Source organism: Colobus angolensis, unplaced genomic scaffold, assembly GCF_000951035.1.
Source record: "Colobus angolensis palliatus isolate OR3802 unplaced genomic scaffold, Cang.pa_1.0 Scaffold173, whole genome shotgun sequence".
NCBI lineage: Eukaryota > Metazoa > Chordata > Mammalia > Primates > Cercopithecidae > Colobus > Colobus angolensis.
Window position 1 is genome coordinate 1,866,161 of NW_012114855.1, and position 21,434 is coordinate 1,887,594.

Genomic DNA, 21,434 nt, shown 5'->3' on the forward strand with positions numbered 1-21,434 from the left:
TCAAGGAAGAGGGATGTGCATTTCGCCCTCCAGACTGAAAGAACTCAAGTGGCTTTTCTGAGCTCTGTGGACATTGTTTTACTTCGGTTTTGCCTTATCCCCATAATAGGAGGATTCTAATGCTATAGTCTACCACAGATGGCTGTTTTTATGACTAAATTGAAGAGCGTGGTGCATGAATGTTGGCTAATGATAACAGTAATAGTAATCTCCGTCAGTCCTGTTTTTTTGTGTGTATCTCCACTTAAGGAGAAGGTCATGTCCCATTCCCTTAAGATTTGCTGTTTTCCCCAGGCCTTTCCCGTAGGCTTAAAAATGCATTTTCAAAAGAGCCGTGAAAGATAGATGGAAAGCTCTTCCCAGTTAATGGAGGCTGAGAGATATAAAATTACTACCCCAAGGCCAACATGGCTGGTAACTCTTCTGAGTCCTCCTTTGTAATGGCTCAGTTGCTGCAAAGCAAGGGGAGCCTTTTCTCCACTCTGCTGCCACTCTGTGGGTCTGGGAGATGCCAGTAACACAGCCTGAGGTGTCAAGACTCAAGGTTGGCTGAAATGTACCATGAGGAAGGACAGAGGTCTGCTGAAGGGTCTTCATGAGTGCTGCAAATCAACCCTCTCTTGCCCTTTCATTATTGTGAGGGAGGATCTGTTTCTATCCATCTTTTTATGCCATTACATACTTACCACACTGCTTCCAAAGTTAGGAAGGTGAGAAGACGCAGCGAAATGTGTACTAAAAGCAGGTTCAGGGAATGGGAAATAACAAAAGAGGAAAGGAGTTGATTCTCTCTGGGGTCCTGCTTCCAACCTTCCTGCAGATCTTAGGCAAGTGCCTGTGAGTCTCTGGGTCTCACCTGCCTCATGTAGAGTGTGCACAATCACTGTGCACTGTCTCTTCTATACCTGCATCAGTGGACATGAGAGATCAACGCCTAGCACAGCCTTAGATGCTCCAAAATCCGTCTCCAAGTTCTGCCGATCTCAGGGAGTATTATTTTTCTCAGAAGCATATGGGAGTTTATTTCAGAGAAACACTCACACTCTACAGGGAAAGTGACTTAACCAATATAATAAGGTAAATAATAAGAACTTTTGTCTAGCCCTTATCTCATACTTAGCTGGGGCAGCTAAATGCCTCTAGTGCTTCATCTCATTTACTCGACAATACCACGAGGTAAGTGCTCAGTGGAAGATCCTTAACTCCCCTCCACTGAAGAACACATCCAGTAAGCAAGGATTCCTCCATTCCCTCTGTCAAAGGAGGGTTTGCTGCCCCCTGAATGTGGAGTCTCCAGCTACCAGCTTACTTTCTACTACCGTTTAGCATTGCTGACTGCACCAGTTAAACCAGTTAAACGGTGTGCTTAGTATTATCAAGCTTATTATGGCATATCTTTACCTATAATTAACAAATATAGTTGAATTAATTATTCCATAGAGCAGTGAAATGTGAGTGCAGGAAGAGTGTTTCTATAAGAAATAAGAAGTTGTGTACTTTGGAACAGTAGCCTAAAGGCAAATTGCCTTAAAAGAGCTGTCAAATAAAATGTCAAGACAACTAAAAAATGGGGGAAAAGATTGAAATAGGAAAGAAATTCTGTACTCTGATTGGCTTACAAATATCTTTTAAGTTTACCCCACACTATAAAAACAAACAAACAAACAAAAAAAACAAGATAAAAGTGTGTGGCAATGTCTTGGAGATTTATGCAAGGAAGGCAACGTAGGATTTCAGACAGCGGGTCTGTCCTTACAGAAAAGGCCTTTGCCCCCATCCAAAAATTGTCCAATGAATGCATGTTTGTATGTGATAAGCTAAAGTGTTCCTAGTTTATATATGCCTTGATGGTACTGTATAAGAGTAAGCCTATTTTTACCCTCATTTAACAGATGACAGTGAGGACCAGGGGATCATGATCTTAACCAGTGACGAAGAGACCCAGAGTTAATAATTTATATTATTTGTTAATCCTGTTGTCTGCTTGTGTCTTTCGAATGTTTGAAGTATAATTTTAGGCACCTTTTCTTGGGCCCAGCGGCTTTCTCATTCCAATCAGGCTGTAGTGCCTACAACTGACACTGGTATTTAGAAGTCTCTGATTTTTCAGACCAGGCTAAGGCCAGTGTTCCTGGCTTTTCTCCTGGGAGTGATGGCTTTTCTGTTAAGGCATCCTTTCCTGTAGGAGGAGGAGCTCAGTGACTTTCCTCACAAACTGAGATAAACGTCATGATAGAGATAAGCCATCAGATACTTAGATTTTGATGCTCTCTGCATTTCCTTCTGGCTTGTTCTTTGGGGCTGACGCTTCTTAGTCCACAGGTGCAAAGATGGAAAAAAGTGTCAGGAATACGTGAGAAGGATGGAAACCTTCTTTCTGGAGAAACTCATATAACACTCCCATCATCCAGCAAAACAACCCAGGTGTGTGTAGATGCGAGGGTGTGTGCACGTGGGTGCGTGCACCGGGCTGAGTAATTATAACCCTTATAGAGGCTTATTGTGGTGGAATGCAGCCTTCTGGGATCTGGAGAGCGAGAGGTCTCTTATGTGAGCTCTGGATTTTGACAAATGGCATATTTTGGGATGTGGGGTTTATTTCTGCTGAATATCTGGCTTGATTAGCGTGGAGAAGCACATGCAAAGCAGGCTGGAGCCCCACCCACCCAAGCCTCTCCAGTGCTGTACAATCAGGAAGTGCATTCTCACTCCCATTGTGGCTTTGGAGGGAAGTGTGCTTTACATATGCAAATCCAAGCCCCAAGTTTCACTTAATAATTATCAGCTGGAGATTCTATTGATGAGCAGCTGAAGCTACTCATCAGGAGAGAAACTGTGAATTAACCATTTCTAGGCCATCCTAGAGACTGCTGCCTCAGACCAGCCTCTGAATCCACTGGTGATTGCAGAAAAAGATTTCTGATTCCCCCTGTGTGTCACTTCTCCTGTCTGACCTGAGCCTGGCAGCTGAGACCTCCTGACCCCTTTTATTATCACGTATGCATCTCTTCCCTGCTCCCACCTCCTTTCTGTTTTGTAGGCTGCAGAAGGCAGAATAGATCCATCTCTATTGGCAGTAGCAGGATTGCTTACAGCTCTAGAAATAATGGCCTCATATACTCTTTGCAGTCGCTCTCCTGCTTAGGCAGCTGCCAGTGTCCTTTTGAAAGGACACAGGACAACTCAGGCAGGGTAGCCAGGGTGTTCAGATTAAGATGTCAGGAAATCGCCTTCTTTCTGATTCTTCTTTCCTTTCTTCTGCATCCATGCTTGCCCTCTAAGTGTAATAATGGTATACTTGGGCTGCTTTATCAGCCTCGCTTGTTCTTGCTGGGCCTTGGTAGAGTTCAGCAGACTGTTAAAAATGGTATGATTAGATGTTCCCCTTCTTGTGTCCAAGTGACTTAAAGTATAGTAATAAAAAAAAATTGTTTTAAATGATATGATTTGGATTCTCTTGGTTATTCATCTTTCTGCACTGAGTTCCTTACTTTCCTGAAACTTGTTGAAATGAGGCTGCTGCTTCTCTTTCGTGCAAGTGGCATCTCGCAAGAGGGTATCCTCAGCTTGTTGCATAGAAGGACAACCTTTATTTCCTGGAAAGAGATATTTAGATGCAGAAAGTAAAATGAAAATCAGGTATTTTTTGGAGTCAATTTGATCTTTTTTTTATAACTTCTTTTTGCAGTAAATCTTGCAAGTTACTTAAGCCCAGTGAGGCTCTATTTCTGCTTTTCTTTTTTTTTTTTTTCTTGAGACGGAGTCTCACTCTGTTGCCCAGGCCAGAGTGCAGTGGTGCGATCTCTGCTCATTGCAAGCTCCACCTCCCGGATTCACACCATTCTCCTGCCTCAGCCTCCTGAGTAGCTGGGACTACAGGTGCCTGCCACCATGCCCAGCTAATTTTTTTTTTTTTAGAGACGGGGATTCTCCGTGTTAGCCAGGATAGTCTCTATCTCCTGACCTCGTGATCTGCCCTCCTCGGCCTCCCAAAGTGCAAGAATTAAAAGCGTGAGCCACCACGCCTGGCCCTGTTTCTGCTTATTTAAAATGGGGACAATAAACCTGTTTCCAAGAACTGAAATAACTACATAAGATAATGTATGACATTTATCCAGCCAAAGTGGCTGATCAGTAAGGGAGTCCTAATCATGCTCCTCATTTGAAATCTGATTCTCATCACTGAACTGCTGCAATAGTTGCTTGTATTCACCTGCATTCTAGATTTCGTATTCAAGATGTGTCTTTTGAGTGCTTACTATGTGCTTGGTTCCAGACCCCGGAGATACTGTTGTTGAAACAGATCCACAGAAGACTCTGCTACCATTGAACTTGTGTTCTAGAGGTGGAGACAGGCAAATAAAAAGGAAACAGATAAGTTTATACTTGACGAGCGTGTTGTGATGTGTGGAGTGGAGAAGAATAAACCAGGGGACAGAGTGAAAGAAACACTCTGCCCTCAGGGTGGGCAGGGATGGGGTTTTAAAGACTGGTTTACAGATGCTGCTCTGAAGAATGGTATTATATTTAAACAGATTCCTAATGAACAGGGTGAGAGGCAACAGCAAGTGTAGAGGCCCTGAGTGGGAGAGTGCTTGCTGTGTATCCCAGGAGCATCTGCCAGGCCGGCATGGCTGGCGCCCGGGGAGCAGAGGAGCATTTTGATATCAGAAAGATAACTGTGCTTGAGACCTTATGTGTAAGTCACTGTAAGGTATTTGAGTTTTGTTTTAAATTTGATGGGAAGGCAGGTTCGAAGCCCTGGGTTCGAACAGGATAGACATGTGGTCTGATTACCAGTTTTTTCTGTTGTTGTTGTTGTTGTTGTTGTTGTTTTGAGATGGAGTCTCGCTCTGTCACCAGGCTGGAGTGCAATGGCCCAATCTTGGCTCACTGCAGTCTCTGCCTCCCGGGTTCAAGCGATTCTTCTGCCTCAGCCTCCCGAGTAGCTGAGACTACAGGTGCCCACCACCACACGCAGCCACTTTCTATATTTTTAGTGGAGATGAGGTTTCATCATGTTGGCCAGGATGGTCTTGATCTCTTGACCTTGTGATCCACCCACCTTGGCCTCCCAAAGTGCTGGGATCACAGGCATGAGCCACTGTGCCCGGCCCTGATAACCAGTTTTAAAGGCCACCTGGCTGTGAGTGACAAGTAGAATGAGTGAGGCAGAGTAACCTGTTTGGTGGCTATTGAGTGAGTCCAGGTAAGAGGTCCCAGAACTGGGGTCATAGTGGTGGGGGTTGTGGGGAAGTGTTTGTATCCAGGGTATATTTTGAAGATCAAACCAATATTCAAATACATTGCAAATGACGTGCGTGTGGGACATGAGGAAAGAAATTCAGGAGTGAGTCCTAGATTTTTGGCCTGTGCAGTGAGAACAAAAGTAATGACATTTGCTGAGAAAAGAAGCAGAAGGTTTTGGAGGTGGAAATCCAAGGCTGTTGTTTGGATGTGGGGACGTGAAAGGGCTCGTAAGTCATCTCCTTCCACAGTGTTGTGGCAGCATAAGAATGGCCGCTGCGTATGCACATTGTGCCAGGCACTGGGAAACCCAGATGATTCAGCCTGGCTCTGCCCTGAACAGGTGTTCAGTTGATGTGCTGAGACAGTGCAGGTAGAATAAAGAGCTGTTACACGTGGAGTGAGAGCCACTACCTTATCTATGTTGTGGAAGCTAGTCGGAAGTCCGAGATGGTGAAAGAAGAGAAGGAGCCGGCTCACCCGGGGCAGGTTGGAGAAGGGTTTCTAGAAGGGATTGTTGAGCCAGGTGTTGAGGGTCCATGGTAATTCACCAAATGACAAAACATGCAAAGGAAATAACACAAAATTCTTAATGCTTATTCCAACTGCCAGCCTTGCATTCAGGAACTTGGCCTAGGGCTTGTATGTGTAGGGGCTTCTGAAATCCTTGGTGATGAAGATCATTGGTTCACTCAGGACGCTTCAGAGCCAGAACATGGAGGTATAAAGTGCAGGAGATTTCACCAGCAATTTCAGAAAGTTTAGCAAGACTTGAACCAGGATCTCCTCTTGGCAGATCAGCCCCGTCATCCCCATCCTGACACGGTCTCTGAGATCAGTCCCTCAGGTGGGCCTCTGTCCTGCAAGGGGTTTTTCTCTTTGGAGTCAGAAAGTGGGATCCTGTACTGGAGGCTTCACCATCACAGACTTCCCCTTGGTCCTCTGTGCCTGTTACTGCTTTCTGCACTCAAGCCCATCCTTCCTCTCAACTTGCAGAGGAAAATCCTGACTTTGCCTTATAGTGGTGTTGAGTTGAGCGTTCTTAGTTTTATTCTTTTTACTTTTGTAAGACTGCTGGAAGCACCTTATAAAAACTCTCAGGTGTAGGACTTGGAAGAAAATACCCGTCCGTCAAAAGTAGAGATGCTGGGTTTTGATCTTAATAGGTATTAGCACAATATTTTACCCAAACATCTACCTTTCTCTTGGTAACATGTTATCTTTGCCAAGTGCCCATCCTGATAAAGCGTTATTTCTGTCAAGCTGAACTCCTGATGAAATCTTCTATTCCCCTCTCTCCCTGATCTATTTCGATAAAACCTCATTCCTCATTCTGATTTTCTCCTAAGGGATGGTTTGGATTTGTCAGGAAAGGGGGAAAAAAGAGGTGATTTTTTTTTTGTTTTCATTTTCCTCCTCATTTCTTTTTCTAATGTAGATACTTGTGGGAACTGGAATATAACTTTAATATAAGTCAAACTGATAAAGGGGGGTTGGACACTACTGTGAATAAGGAAAAGAAGATAGGAAAAAAGAAGACAGTCACTTATAGGCAAAGGAATGTCTAGGCAGGCTTTTGCTTGTTTTCTCTTGTTTTTAATTTACAATGGAGCGTTTACAGCAGAGGGATGCCATTGAAGGAATCAGCCACATTCACAAAACTACTTACTTCCATTTCTTTTTAGAATATTCTGGATGGCAGCTACTCATGCTGTTGGATGGCTGTGTTGCCACTGCTAACTTTAACAAGTACAGAGTCCTCCTTATCTTTGATAACTAGCTCTTTCTTTTCCTCTTTTTACCAGCCTCATCATTTCTTTCTCTCATCTGGTTCCACTATGGTACAGTGAACACTGCAGGCCAGAGTTGGACACTTCTGGTGAAGTGTGGCTTCCACGCCAGGTGGTCTGCATGGAAGGTTGGGCAAGGGGTGGGGAGTTTGGATGAAGGGCAGTGGTTTGTCTCAAAGCCAGTTGACTGTAGAGGAGATGGGGTATGTCACAGGACCCCGAGAATATGGTGCAAATCAAGTCCGTCCTCACTGATGCTGGAGCTCCTGAAAAGATGAGGCAGGGGCTTTCCTCCCATGTTGATCTTGCTTACGTGCAGTATAAGGGAAGAGAACTTTTATTCAGGTTTGGCAGGTGTGCCCCTTCAGGTGCAGTGGTCAGATAGGCAAACTGACCATTCTCCCTGACGCATAGCCTAAAGAACACTCTAGACCAAGCTTGTCCAACCTGTGGCCCGGGATAGCTTTGAATGAGGCCCAACACAAATGTGAACACTTTTAAAACATTATGAGATTCTTGTGTGTTTTCTTGTTTGTTTGTTTGTTTTGTTTTGTTTTGTTTTGTTTTAGCTCCTCAGCTGTCCTTAGTGTTAGTGTATTTTGTATGTGGCCCAAGACAGTTCTTCCAGTGTGGCCCGGGGAAGCCAAAAGATTGGACACCCCTGCTCTAGACTTTTAGTCGTGCTTCACATTCAGTTTTCTTCTTACAGTCCCAAGACATACATGGAACTACTGTCTTCCAAATACAGAGAAGGATATCAAAGTCTAAGTGGGTTATCTGGTAGTCCCCCTTCCTCCCGAGGACAGCAGAACACCATAGTTCAATTCTGATGCAGTCCAATTAGAGACACACTCACGATGTAAGGTCATCATTCTGTTGGATCCTTGTTGATAAGGGTCCCTAACTCTTCTCTGTAGATCTCAATTTCACTTGGATATTTCACCCCTGAAGTGAAGTAGGAGGGGCATAGAAGCCCAAGGAGCAGGAATGAATGGGGTCAGGGCTTTGCTGATTTGTCTGGCGTCCTCAAATAGCTGCTGTTTGCCATTGAAATCTTTCATCCTCTGTAACCCAAACCAGACATTATTGTCAGCGCGCCTCTTTAAAAAAAAAAAAAATCACAGAAATGCCGGATGCAGAGGCTCACATCTGTAATCCCAGCACTTTGGGAAGCTGAGGCAGATGGATCACTTGAGGTCAGGAGTTCAAGAACAGCCTGGCCAACATGGTGAAACCCCGTCTCTACTAAAAATACAAAAATTAGCCGAGCTTGGTGGCATGCGTCTGTAATCCCAGCTACTCGGGAGGCTGAGGCAAGAGAATCACTTGAAACTGGGAGGCGGAGGTTGCAATGAGCCGAGATGAAGCCCCTGCACTTGAGTCTGGGCAACAGAGCGACACCTTGGCTCAAAAAAAAAAAAAAAAAAAAAAAAAAGGGAAAAGAAATCACAGAACCTTTTTTGTAAATGAGTATGGCCAATAAGAATGACAATTTGAGGCTTACAGCAAGTATGGATTCACAAAGTGAGAAAAGGATAGTTTTCAACATACTTAGTGTGATGAATGCAAAATAAAATTAAAAACCTTTGCTAAAAATTCATCCCATGACGGTCTTTTGATTGGAACAAGATTTTAGCAACAAAAAAAAATCAAACCTCATTAAAAATTTTTACTGTAAAATATGATTCTTCTCAGCACATGTGATTCGCCTCACTCTTGGAACATTTTAGTGGAATTTTATAAGGACTATGAATATTTCATATAAAATAACACATTTATTGCAAAGATTTTAAAAAATTAAATCAGTGGAAAAAACACTTATGAAATCTTTCATCTTGAGTGCTGCTAAAGAGAAAATTAAGAAATTCTATAGTATTTTCACATCTGATTTTATAGTAAATAGCCACATTGAGGACACTCAGTTGACGCTTTGCAAAGGATAAAATCGTTATGGTTGTTTAGCTTTTAGTTTTGATGCATCTACCAACAAAGGGGATTGTGTCCAACTATGGCATATGTATGAAATAGGACTCAAGGAACTGGGGAAGGAGAAAGGCTGCTTTCTCAAACTCACCGATTGGAGACCGCCACTAACGCTGGTGTTGTCTTCGAGGCTATGTAAAAAGTGATTGAACTTTAGGGGCTAACGGGGCAGAGGCTCTTCAAAGATGACGGGAATGTGAATTTATTGTGCTCTCACACACAGATCAATGGTCAGGATTTGCGGTGAATATCTATTCTTTCCTAGTATACACTGTTATCATTACCCTCCAGTGACGGTTTTCTAAACCACCTGGTGATCTAAGAGAAGACCTTGACTCTGCCGTCAAGTCCTTTCATTTTTCTAGAAACAGAGCACTAAATACATTATCTTTTTTCTGACCTTGTTTGGTGACAATTTGAATGCTACTAACAAAGCCCTTTTGTCCATACTCAGACTCCTTGGGAATATGATGGACCAGTTATAGAAGCAGGAAGACGCGGTTGCCCCACCATGGTAACAGCAGTTCAAAGACCAACTGCCTCCAACTTTCAGAACTTAGCATATTTGGCAAACAAACAAACAAACAAAAAACACAACAAAACATTTGAAGCTGGCCGGGCGCGGTGGCTCAAGCCTGTAATCCCAGCACTTTGGGAGGCCGAGGCAGGCGGATCACGAGGTCAGGAGATCGAGACCATCCTGGCTAACATGGTGAAACCCTGTCTCTACTGAAAATACAAAAAATTAGCCGAGCGTGGTGGTGGGCGCCTGTAGTCCCGGCTTCTTGGGAGGCTGAGGCGGGAGAATGGCGTGAACCCGGGAGGCGGAGCTTGCAGTGATCCGAGATCACGCCACTGCACTCCAGCCTGGGCAACAGAGCAAGACTCTGTGTCAAAAAAAAAACCCAAACAAACAAACAAAAAGCTTTGAAATCATTGAACCTGAAGTTTCAAGAGACAAAAACTGGTATCATTGCTCGTTAGAACACACTTCAAGCATTTATAGTCTAAACCCAGGTATGGGTACAGCAAATTGGTGCTAAAAATGTCTTCATTTTCTTGACTTAATGAAGCTCTTTAAGCTAACGTTCTTGGAAATGATTTTATGGAAGACAAAAGTCAGATCTCATTCAGCCTATTATGGTACAATGAATCCAGGCCTCTTTCCCTGGCACTGTGGTTGCAAATTCTTTTTAGAAGCTTGTGAGGGACTCTCTCTCTCTTTTTTTTTTTTTTTTTTTTTCAACTGTTCTTCCGTCTTTGTCAGAAGATCTGTCTCCAGGGCCTTTGCTGGAACTCAAGTTTGCTTTGGTTGCCAAAGATAACTTCCAGAAAATCACTTAGGGGAATTTTGGGGTAAAACATTCCCTGTGTACCTCGTAACAAGCGAGCAGCCTTTGTGTGTCATCATTGCCGTTTTCCTTCCCACAGCAAATCTGATTCCATGCTTTTGAAACTCAACCTGGACCTATGTCTTGCTGGGACTTATAAACTGCCTAGAAGGGAAAAGCTGATGACACGTTGGCAGACTCAGCTCTCCTGTGGACATCTTGTGATCAAAATTAACTTTTAAGATCAAACTGAGTTATCTAAATTTTTCTAAAATGACTTTGGCTGCAATATTTAATTTACTTTGAAATATCAAATGATATTGGATATTTGGCATTGGATGAGGGTATGAAATCTTTATGTTAATTAAAAGGAGGGCATTTTCTAACAAAAATTACAAATTGCTCAATGAAGAGAGTCTCATGGAAAATGAAAAACTGAAACATTTCTTGGAATAAGATGACCTGTGATTGGTCAACAGAAGGGAGCCAGAAACCAGGGAAGCTGGATAATCAGACAGCTGAGCTAGAAGGGAACTGCTTTTGAAGGAGACTGTCTTCCAGAAAGCAGGAGGATGCCAAAGAGCAAAGCAGGCCCTATGCTTGGAGGAGCTAGAGTACCAGGAAATCATGTGGGTCTGGGTCACATGATGGTAGCTGCTGAAAGAGTACAGTAGAGGCTTGTGTTAGGGAAATGGGGTGCAGGGTCAAAGCAATACTATAATTAAGTGTGGCAATGCTAAGTGTTCCTTTGCATCTAAGTTAGAGAGTTTGGGGAAATGCCTCAGCTCGCATTTCTCAACCTTGACCACACATGAGAATCCCATGGGAGTGGCTGCTTTTAAAAATGCTGAAAACCCAAAGGAATATAAATCATTCTGTTACAAAGATACATGCACACATATGTTTATTGCAGCACTATTCCCAATAGCAAGGACTGGAATCAACCCAGATGCCCATCAGTGATAGATTGAATAAAGAAAATGTGGTACATATACACCATGAAATACTATGCAGCCATAAAAAGGAATGAGATCATATCCTTTGCATGGAGATGGATGAAGCTGGAAACCATCGTTCTCAGCAAACTAACACAGGAACAGAAAACCAAACACCACAGGTTCTCACTTATAAGTGGAAGCTGAACAATGAGCACATGGACACAAGGAGGGGAACAACACACACTGGGGCCTGTTAGGGAACTGGCGGGGGAGGGAGAGCATCAGGAATAATAGTTAATGGAATCTGGGCTTAATACCTAGGTGATGGGTTGATCTGTTGCAGCAAACCACTATGGCACATGTTTACCTACGTAACCTGCACATCCTGCACATGTATCCCAGATCTTAAAATTAAATAAATTTTTTTAATGCCAATAACTAGACCCCCACCTCCAGAGATGCTATATGAATTCATCTAGGTTAGGACCTGTGCGCATTCATACTTTTAAGTTTCCCCAGTTATGTAATGGCAGCCCAGATTGAGAACCACTGGCCTGATGGACCAGGGAATGAAGCAGAAACGACAACCACAACCACAAATTAGGCTGGACTTGTTCGGAGAGTGTTGAACAGGAGACATTCCGGTTTGGTGCGGAAAGAGCCATTTATCTGGAGCCACTGAAGCTGCATTCAAGACTGTCCCTCTGCCATTGTTGCTGGGATGACATTGAACTAGATCATGTGCCTGTTTCTCTCTCTCTCTTTTTTTGTTTTCATTAGTCAGATGGAAATAGTGAGAACACCCACTTCATTATAGTGTTACATAAATTAAAATGAGACGATGCAGACACAGCACCCAAGGACATGTACTCAGGGGGAACTGACCAAGTGTTTGTTGAATTTGACGGATGACCTTGAAGTAGATAGAGTTGTTTTTGTGCATTATCAGACTGCAAACATGGGGGAAGTAGGATTGAAGAGTGTTATCCACGGCACCTGCAAGTGAGCTGACAGGAACAGGGAGAAATCGGAGGCAGGGGCACTAGCCCAGGAGACCCACACAATGTTCTAGGACAGGGTCCATAATCTCTGGCCAAAAAGTATGCCTGATCTGGCCCTCTGCTTGTGTTTGGAAATAAAATTTGACTGGAACACAGCCACAGCCATTTGTTATGTATTTCTGTGGCCGCTTTTATGCTACAATGGCAGTCGAGTGCTTGCAGCAGAGATAACGTAGCCTGGAAAGTAAAGCACATTGACTCTCTGGATGTTTACAGAAAAAGTTTGATGACCCCTGTTTTAGGATAAGATTAAGAGGCTTGGCTTTGGATGAGATGTTTGAAATCAAAGGAGAAGAGCAAGTGCTTCAAACATCAGGAAGGAAGAATTGGCAGGCTTCAGTGACAGATTGTACGTAGGGAGATTTTGCCATATAAAGGTTAGGGATGTAGTGTCTTTATCACGGGCAGGATGATGCAACAGGACAACTTTCCTGAAATCTGGCACTGAGTTCAAGAGTTTGCTTTCCTAGACTAGAGAGATCTGGGTCTGTCACCCCTGAAAGGCCCCGGCCCTGCCTGCGTTAATGAGTCCCAGTCCTATTCATTTCAAAGTGATGGATCCCACACGCAGTACCAGATGCCAGCACTCTGGAGAGATCCAGAGATATTCAGCACATTCAGATTGATTGAGATCATCACTTAGGACATTTTGGATGGTAAGTCCCTAATCTCTGTCACTGCACTGCACGGAGGTTGATTTTCAATTTACCTTCTTTGTTCTGAATCTTAGATGTTTTGATTCTTAATTCAGAACATTCATCTCAAGTGGATTCAGAGATTCAGAGTCGATGATAAATTCATGTTTGTTGAGAAGTTTTGCAGGGAGGAGGATGATGTTGTCAGCTTAGTTTTTGAATAATGTCTTGTTTGACATTTTAAGCTGAAAGTGGGCTGAAATGCAGATCAACACACACACGTATTCCGTGATAGAATGATACATCATGTTCATACATAGACTGTGTATATCTAAAGAGTAGAAACCTGGAAGGAAAGGTAATAGAGAAACAAAGGTAAAGGCACTAACACACAACGGATCTGTCCACTGCTGCCTTTATGTGCCCTGCCTACAGCTTCAGTGGGCTTGGGCTGGAAGAAGAGCAGGGGGTTTGAGTGTTGATATGGTTTGGCTGTGTCCCCACCCAAATCTCATCTTGAATTCCCACATATTGTGGGAGGGACGCAGCAGGAGATAATTGAATCATGGGGGCGATTCCCTCATACCGTTCTCGTGGTAGTGAGTAAGTCTCGCAAGATCCGATGGTTTTATAAGGGAAACCCCTTTCGCTTCACTCTCATTCTCTTTTTGCCTGCCGCCATGTAAGATGTGCCTTCGTTCTTCCTTCACCTTCCACCATAATTGTGAGACCTCCTGAACCATGAGGAACTCTGAGTCCATTAAACCTCTTGTTTGTTATAAATTACACAGTCTCAGGTATGTCTTTATCAGCAGTGTGAAAATTGACTAATACAAGTATCTACTCTGTGTAAGTCTGATATGAAGTAATATTTGTGCGCACACACACACATACACACACACTTATGCTTATGCTCCCATGTCCCCCATTTTACATAAGAAGACACTAAGTCACAGAAAAGTTAAGTATTTTGCCTAAGTTATTTATTAGTAAGTGGATGAACCATAATTCAAGCTCTGCTCTTTCTTACTCCAAATCCTATGCTCTTACTAATCTACTTGATTTGTTTGCTTTTCTCAGTTCTCTCTCCCTCTTCCCCAGCATTTAATATTACAATGAGATGTCTTTTAAAATAACTGGCAGTTTATGATGTGCTAGGCATTTTACACCATTTTTTTAACAAAAAGTTCTAGGTGTTAGTTTTTGTCTTTCTCTCTTCTTCAAATGCTTGTTAAGTATAGAGAGCATGCAGGACCTGGGGATGGAGACTAGAGATTGGCAGTGCCACTCAAGGTGTAATCTGAAGGCCGTTGTTCGTCCTTGTATTTGTCAGGGCTCTTTAGAAAAGAGGAACCAATAGAGAGTGCATATACAGCTATATTTATTGTAAGGAATTGGCTTGCATGATTATGGAAGCTGACAAGTTCCAAGATCTGCAGGGTGAGTCAGCAAGCTGGAGACCCAGGAGAGCCGATGTGTAGTTCTAGTCTGAGTCCGAAAGCCTGAGAACCAGGAGATCTCATGGTGTAGTTCCAGTCCAAATTCCAGCAGGCTTGAGACCCAGGAAGATTTGGTGATTCAGTTTGAGTTCAAAGGCAAGAAAAAGATGAGGTCCCAATTCAAAGGCTATCAGGCAAGATGAGTTCTCTTGAATTTGGAGGATGGTCAGCATTTTTGTTCTATTCATGCCTTCAGCTAATGGGAGGTTAGCCAACCCACAGCAGGGGAGGACACCTGCTTTACTCTGTCTACCAGTTTAAATGCTAACCTCATCCAAAAACACCCAAAGTGATGTTTGACCACATGTTTGGGTACCACCTGGCCCAGTTGAGTTGACACATAAAATTAACCGTGCCCTCAAACCGTTGCTGGTCTGCAACAAGATACATATGGAACTTGAGACTAGGCATTTAGAAGCATCTAGAGCAAGTGGACTTTGTGGCCGGCGTCAAGTGTATGATAATCTTGATTAACATAGTGTAGACCAGTTTGTTTAATTCAAGTGGTGAGTTACACATGGGCCAAGCTCTATTTTACCTTTGAGGGTTAGGGGCAAATTTTTGTCCAGGATGGATTGGGGGAAGGAGAAAAACTGGTTCTTCACCCAAGCTCCTTGGGCTTCCGTGCCTCTCCTGCTGTCTTCACCACTGGTAGTTTGAGATATATCTGTGTGGGCACAGTTGTTTACATAGCCATAAAATCCTATGTAGTGGGCTTTATAACTGTGACCTGTACATAAAGCTTGGGGAGCGTTCCTGGGAGGGACCAGTACCTGTGAAATGTAACAGAGAAATGCAGACCACATTTTTTTTTTTTTTTGAGACGGAGTCTCGCTCTGTCGCCCAGGCTGGAGTGCAGTGGCCGGACCTCAGCTCACTGCAAGCTCCGCCTCCCGAGTTTACGCCATTCTCCTGCCTCAGCCTCCCAAGTAGCTGGGACTACAGGCGCCCGCCACCTCGCCCGGCTAGCTTTTTGTATTTTTTAGTAGAGACGGGGTTTCACCGTGTTAGCCAGGATGGTCTCGATCTCCTGACCTCGTGATCCGCCCGTCTCGGCCTCCCAAAGTGCTGGGATTACAGGCTTGAGCCACCGCGCCCGGCCATGCAGACCACATTTAAGGAGACTGGCTGTTCACTACCCTGACCCTCTCTCCTCCAACTCCCAGAGAGTCAGGAGAAGGCTGAGCAAAGAGGTCAGGAGCCAGAAAAAGGAATAGTCAGGAATAAAAGCAAGAGTCAGGATGAATAAAACAAGAATGAGCTGTGAATCTGGCCAGGCAGCAGGGCCCACTGTATTCACTTCTGATTGTGCGGTGTTGGGATCATCTGGACCTCACAGCTGTGGAGAGTTAGAGCTGAGAGAGGACTCTGAGCACATCTGCAGGACCCCGCCTTTCAGAAGGTGAAACTGGCTGAGGAAAAGGAAGGGACCGGCTCAAGACAACGGACCTTTAAAACAAACAAACCAGAAACGACAATTCTGCCATTAATTGAACACTTCCTCCATGCCAGGAGTTGGGCACAGCATGAATGTTGCTTTTTTCAACATTGGTTCCTCTGAGACCTGACATTAATTATTTAGTGTGGCTTCATTGGTGACAAATCTATAGGGCTTTTAAAAGTGGGAAAACCCCTGCACGTCTTTGAGAGTTAAGTTTGGTTAAAACCATTTGGGATCTAAAGCAGGAGAGAAATGGACACAGGGTGTCGATAGCATTTCTTTTAAGCCAACAATCAGAAAATCATAATTTACGTAAATGTTTAAAATATGGGACTTTCAGGAGGTGGGCTAGAGAATGTGACCCGGCCTCTTTGGTGAAGCCTGCCTGCCTGCTCCCCCTTGTTCTTAAGGATAAACCATGACCTGGCTAAGGATGAAGGCAGGAAACTCAGCAGTGCCTCCTCTCAGAGTATATCTCAAAGGAAGCCAAGGTCTGTTACCTACCTCTTGCCCCATATAACGCACGGAACAACCCTGTGTTCTGAAAATACACAGTGCTTTACACCTTCAATTACATCATCAACTCATCTTACCCATGACATCACCTTCCCTCACTGAGAAAGGGTCACAGGAACTCACTGATGCCAAGCGCCTCCCAATAAGGAGCACAGTGCTCTGTATTTTGTTATCTTGCTTCAGCCTCCCATCATTCTTACTGGAACATTTTTATGTTCCCATTTCACAGAAGAGAAAATCAAAGCCCAGAGCATTGATGTAACTCCTCCAAAGAGGAATCTCACAGGTCCTATTTGTTAATTTTCTAGAGACCCTGAGACCTTGTTGAGCTTCCTGCATTTCTGCCCAAATGCTCCAAAATCCTTTCCCGAGAAGGAAGACCCTCTCAGTCTCTGGAGCGTCTTTACCTCTAACTTAGCACGTAAATGCAGGAGCATAGCTGAGTGCAAAGTCCAGGAGACCTTGTTTACAGTCAAGCGGCAACATAATAGGAACAGGGTTTAAACTTTAGTCTCGGTTTCTGCATCAGCAATGGGGATAACTATTACCACTTCATTGTACTGATAGCAACCTAGGGCATTATCAGCATGAACTACCTAGCGTGATGCAGATCCATGATAGACACTACAGAAAGTGTAACTCCTGGGGAAGCCAGAGGTTCATCTTTACCCACCCCTGCTCAAAGGGTCGATGTTGGTTAAGAAAATGCCGTTATTAATAGCTGCCTATTTTTTTTCATTCTCAGTTGTACCAAACAGGGAGACAGGTTTCAAAAGCTTGGGTTGGAGCTTGTAACTGGCCAGTCCGGTGACAATGCAACCCTAATCAACCTGTGATTTCATGTCCCCTACCGATTCTGCCTCGGCCTTTGATTTGTGGTCCCAGGCAGTGCAATTCATTGAGTCATATTTGTTGCATTGATAGGAGAGGACCAGGAGCTTAGGCGTTTAACCCTGAGGTGATTAAGGGGGGAAAAAATGAGTCATATTTGTTAAGGTCCAAAGATACATCAAAAAGCCCTGGGCAGAGGCCGACACAAGCACAAGTGAGACCTGCAGGGTGTAATTCATCACATTCTTTGATCCTCAAGTTTGTGAGTCACAGAGACTCTCTGGGACAGTTTTGAAGCTCATGGGGTCTGGGCAGGAAGGAAAAACTTGAAGTATGGAAAAAGAGGAGCGTTTTTTTGACAGGCAGCTGAGAGAGGATGATTTTCTAGAGATATGCCTTTTTTGCTGGGTAACCCCTGAGGTGGCTATAAATGTAGCTGGAGCCCAGGATTTCTGCAGAGTGGAAACAGAAATTTTAAGTGATACCTTTGGGTATGCCTTGTGCCACTGAGACTCCTGAACAGTAAGCACGCCTTGAGCATCTACTGTATACAAGGTGATTAAAATATCTTTGGGAGATGGGGTTTTTATACTAATATATTTTTTTTTTTCCATGTTAGCTCTCTGAATAGCCTATAATGAAAGTTTAGTGAAATGGAGAGTGTACAGGCCCAGATATCAGAGAGACCTGGGCACGAATTCTGATACCACCATTCTGGTGGTGTCACATTGAGAGACCCAGTTTTCTGTGTGCCTCTGTGCCTCAGTTTTTTGTGTTTGTTTGTTTGTTTCTTGAGACAGAGTCTTGCTCTGTTGCCAGGCTGGAGTGCAGTGGTGCAATCTCGGCTCACTGCAACCCCTGCCTTCTGGGTTCGAGCAATTCCCCTGCCTCAGCCTCCTGAGTAGCTGGGACTACAGGTGCGTGCCACCATGCCCGGCTAACTTTTTGTATTTTAGTAGAGGCAGGGTTTCACCATCTTGGCCAGGATGGTCTCGATCTACTGACCTTGTGATTGGCCCGCCTTGGCCTCACAAAGTGCTGGGATTACAGGCGTGAGCCACCACACCCAGCTGTGCCTCAGTTTTTATTGCAGGGTTATATGATTGTTGCACGGAGTGTTGCTGGCACTCACTTTAGTGGTAACTTTTTCTGGGAAAACCGTGAGATGGGTCATGCTTCTACTTCTTTTGTCCTTGTTGCCTTTAATTATTTTATTCTTGGCATGGAGCTATGCATCCACCCTTTCAGCATTTCTCAGACTTTGTGACATGTTACCACAAAGACAGGTAAGACCCGCCTTTGCCTACATTGAACTCCCAATCTTCATAGGAAACATGTAGTAAAGCTGTTTATTAAATACAATATGGCAGATACATGTTTTCATAGCGCTACATACAAATTATTGGAATATGTGGAAGGACATCTTGCCTGCAAATGGAGGAAGGTTTCCCCTGAGAGGTGATGCTTTCAAAACAGGATTTTGAAAGATATATAGGAGTCTGCATAGGAAGAGCTCAATAAACTTAGTCATTATTATTCTCTTTTTTCTTTTCTTTTTTTGTTTTTTTTTTTTGTTTTTTTTGTTTTTGTTTTTGAGACGGAGTCTCACTCTGTCTCCCAGGCTGGAGTGCAATGGCACAATCTTGGCTCACTGCAAGCTCCGCCTCCCGGGTTCATGCCATTCTCCTGCCTCAGCCTTCCTAGTAGCTGGGACTACAGGCACATGCCACCACGCCCGGCTGGCTGGCTGGCTTGTTTGTTTGTTTGTTTGTTTGTATTTTTAGTAGAGACAGGGTTTCACCATGTTAGCCAGGATGGTCTTGATCTCCTGATCTCGTGATCCGCCTGTCTCCGCCTCCCCAAGTGCTGGGATTACAGGCATGAGCCACCGCACCCAGCCTATTATTTTTTTTATTTTTACTCCTTCTCTTCCTCTTTTGCTCTCCTCCACTTCCTGGTACTCCTTCTCCCCTCCCTTGTCTTTCTCCCCAGTCCCCCCACTTTGTATTCATAGTTCTTTATTGTTAAGAAACCTACCTAGAAACATGACAAGTAGGGAGAGGAAGACAGTGCATTTAATTAGAAACAATTTTATTATGATTGCCTCCTCTAAAAGGCATATTAGCTTTTATCGCCATAATAAGTTGTTCCGTTCTCAACTTTGTTCCCAGTTCAATCTGGATGCGTTTATTTGTAACTCACTTTACATCTGTTTCCCTTAAACATGGGATTGTGCAAGGAGCCTCACCATGTAATAATGGCTGTCTGGGGAACTTGGAGGGGCTTGAGGCATGGCTCATCCCGGTTAACGCTTCCCTGGTGTTTTGCTCCCCAGATGGAAAGCCCGTGTCTCTGTCTCCGCTGGAGTCCCAGGCGCACAGCCCCAGGTACACGGCCTCCAGCCAGCGGGAGCGTGAGAGCCTGGAGGTGCGCATGCGCGAGGTGGAGGAGGAGAACCGCGCCCTCCGCAGGCAGCTCAGCCTGGCCCAGGGCCGTGCCCCAGCCCATCGCCGAGGCAACCACTCCAAGACCTACTCCATGGAGGAGGGCACTGGAGACAGCGAGAACCTTCGGGCTGGCATCGTGGCAGGCAACAGCTCCGAGTGTGGGCAGCAGCCGGTCGTGGAGAAATGCGAGGTAAAGGGCACCTGGAGCCTGGGGAGGAAGTTGTCCAAAGTCCCGATTGCCCTCACCCCTTACAGATGCCGCCTGGAAACACAGTCAGATGCCAAGAGCTGGCATTCTTGATTCTAGCCCGGGTGTGTAAGTCTGGCTTGCTAATTTTGCTGAATGGCCTGACAAGTCATTTAGCCTCTGTGAGCCTCCGTTTTCTCGTCTGAAAATGAGGATAAGAAGGCGTAATCTACAGATATTAAGAGGAGCTAACTGATGGAACCTACCGCTTGTTTCTGTGTGGCTCATTTTGACATGGTCAGAGTTTCAACACCTAGCTGTCATCCTGTAGGCCCCTGTTTCTTAGACTATAGTGTGAATGGTACACCTGGAGTTGTGTGGCCCAGTTGAGCAGTTCTCTTAGACCTCATTATCACTTCACGGTATAAACAACCTCTCCAATTCAGAACCACAGACTTGTTCCTTATCTAAAGCAGTCATTTGAACTCTTATAGCTTAATATCACTTCTCCCCTTTTAGGGTATGCTTTCTTTCTTAGCAGCTCTTTGGAAATGTGGGATATTTATTGTCCTCTATTTCCTCAAATACCTGCATCCATGCTTCTATGTGCAGTGAACACACATACAGTCGTTCTCCACTATTTCCAGTTCTCGTGGTGGAGACGAGTTAGGGCATGCCTATTCACAGGAAGGCCTTTTGAGACACGGGCAAGACTGAATTCATATCCCAGCTTTAGTGGTTTATGCAGTGAGCTCCCTTGAGCCAGTTGCATAACGTCTGTGAACTCCAGGTGTCTCATCAGTAAACTTCAGGAAATAATAGCTGTTTCATGAAGTATTTGTGAGAATTAAACAGGATGGCCATATAAAGCCTTGACTAGCGCCTAGTACATAGTATCTTTTCAAAATTATGATTAGCTTTTACTGTTTCTAAACACAGATAGCACCTGCTGTTTCTATATTCCATTTTCTGGAATAAAGAGTGGTTAGACTTCAAACTCCCTAAAGAGAGAACACTTTGCAAACTGTAGTATGCTATTCGTGTGAATGGGATTATTGGTAATATTGCTGATACTATCCAATGTTACTAAAAAATGGCTTCCTCAGTGATGTAGACTAAGTTCTTTGGAAGTTCAGTGATGAGGGAGGAGGACAAGGAGAGCCCCTGAGGACAGGAGCATTTCTCAGATTTCTCAAGCCTGGTTGAAGTATGGATTGGTAGAGAGGTAGAGGACGTCCGACAGAGGATATCCGAAGAGGAATGTGTCATATGAGTAGGAACGATGTGAAACAAACATCCGTCATAGCAGGATTCAGGACATTGTGAGTTGGTCTTTCAGCCAAGCCCAGAGAACCCAGGCAAGGAGGTGGTTCTATCGCATCATCATCATTCATTTATTTATCCATTTATTCAGCAAACATACTGCACTCGTGTTTTGCATCTCACTCTGTTTTGTGTGTTGGGAAACAGCAATGAACAACAACAATAAAAAAGACAGAACCCCCTTCCCTCTGGTTCTTACATTCTG

General features: G+C 44.2%; 1 protein-coding gene across 1 annotated transcript in view; it reads left to right on the top strand.

Moving 5' to 3' along the window:
• Positions 1-21,434, top strand: part of LARGE (like-glycosyltransferase) — a 375,239-nt gene that overhangs the window by 272,610 nt on the left and 81,195 nt on the right. The window contains exon 3 of the mRNA XM_011938453.1: positions 19,608-19,909. Within this exon, the coding sequence (XP_011793843.1) occupies positions 19,608-19,909 (302 nt within the window). The remainder of the gene's footprint in view (positions 1-19,607; positions 19,910-21,434) is intronic.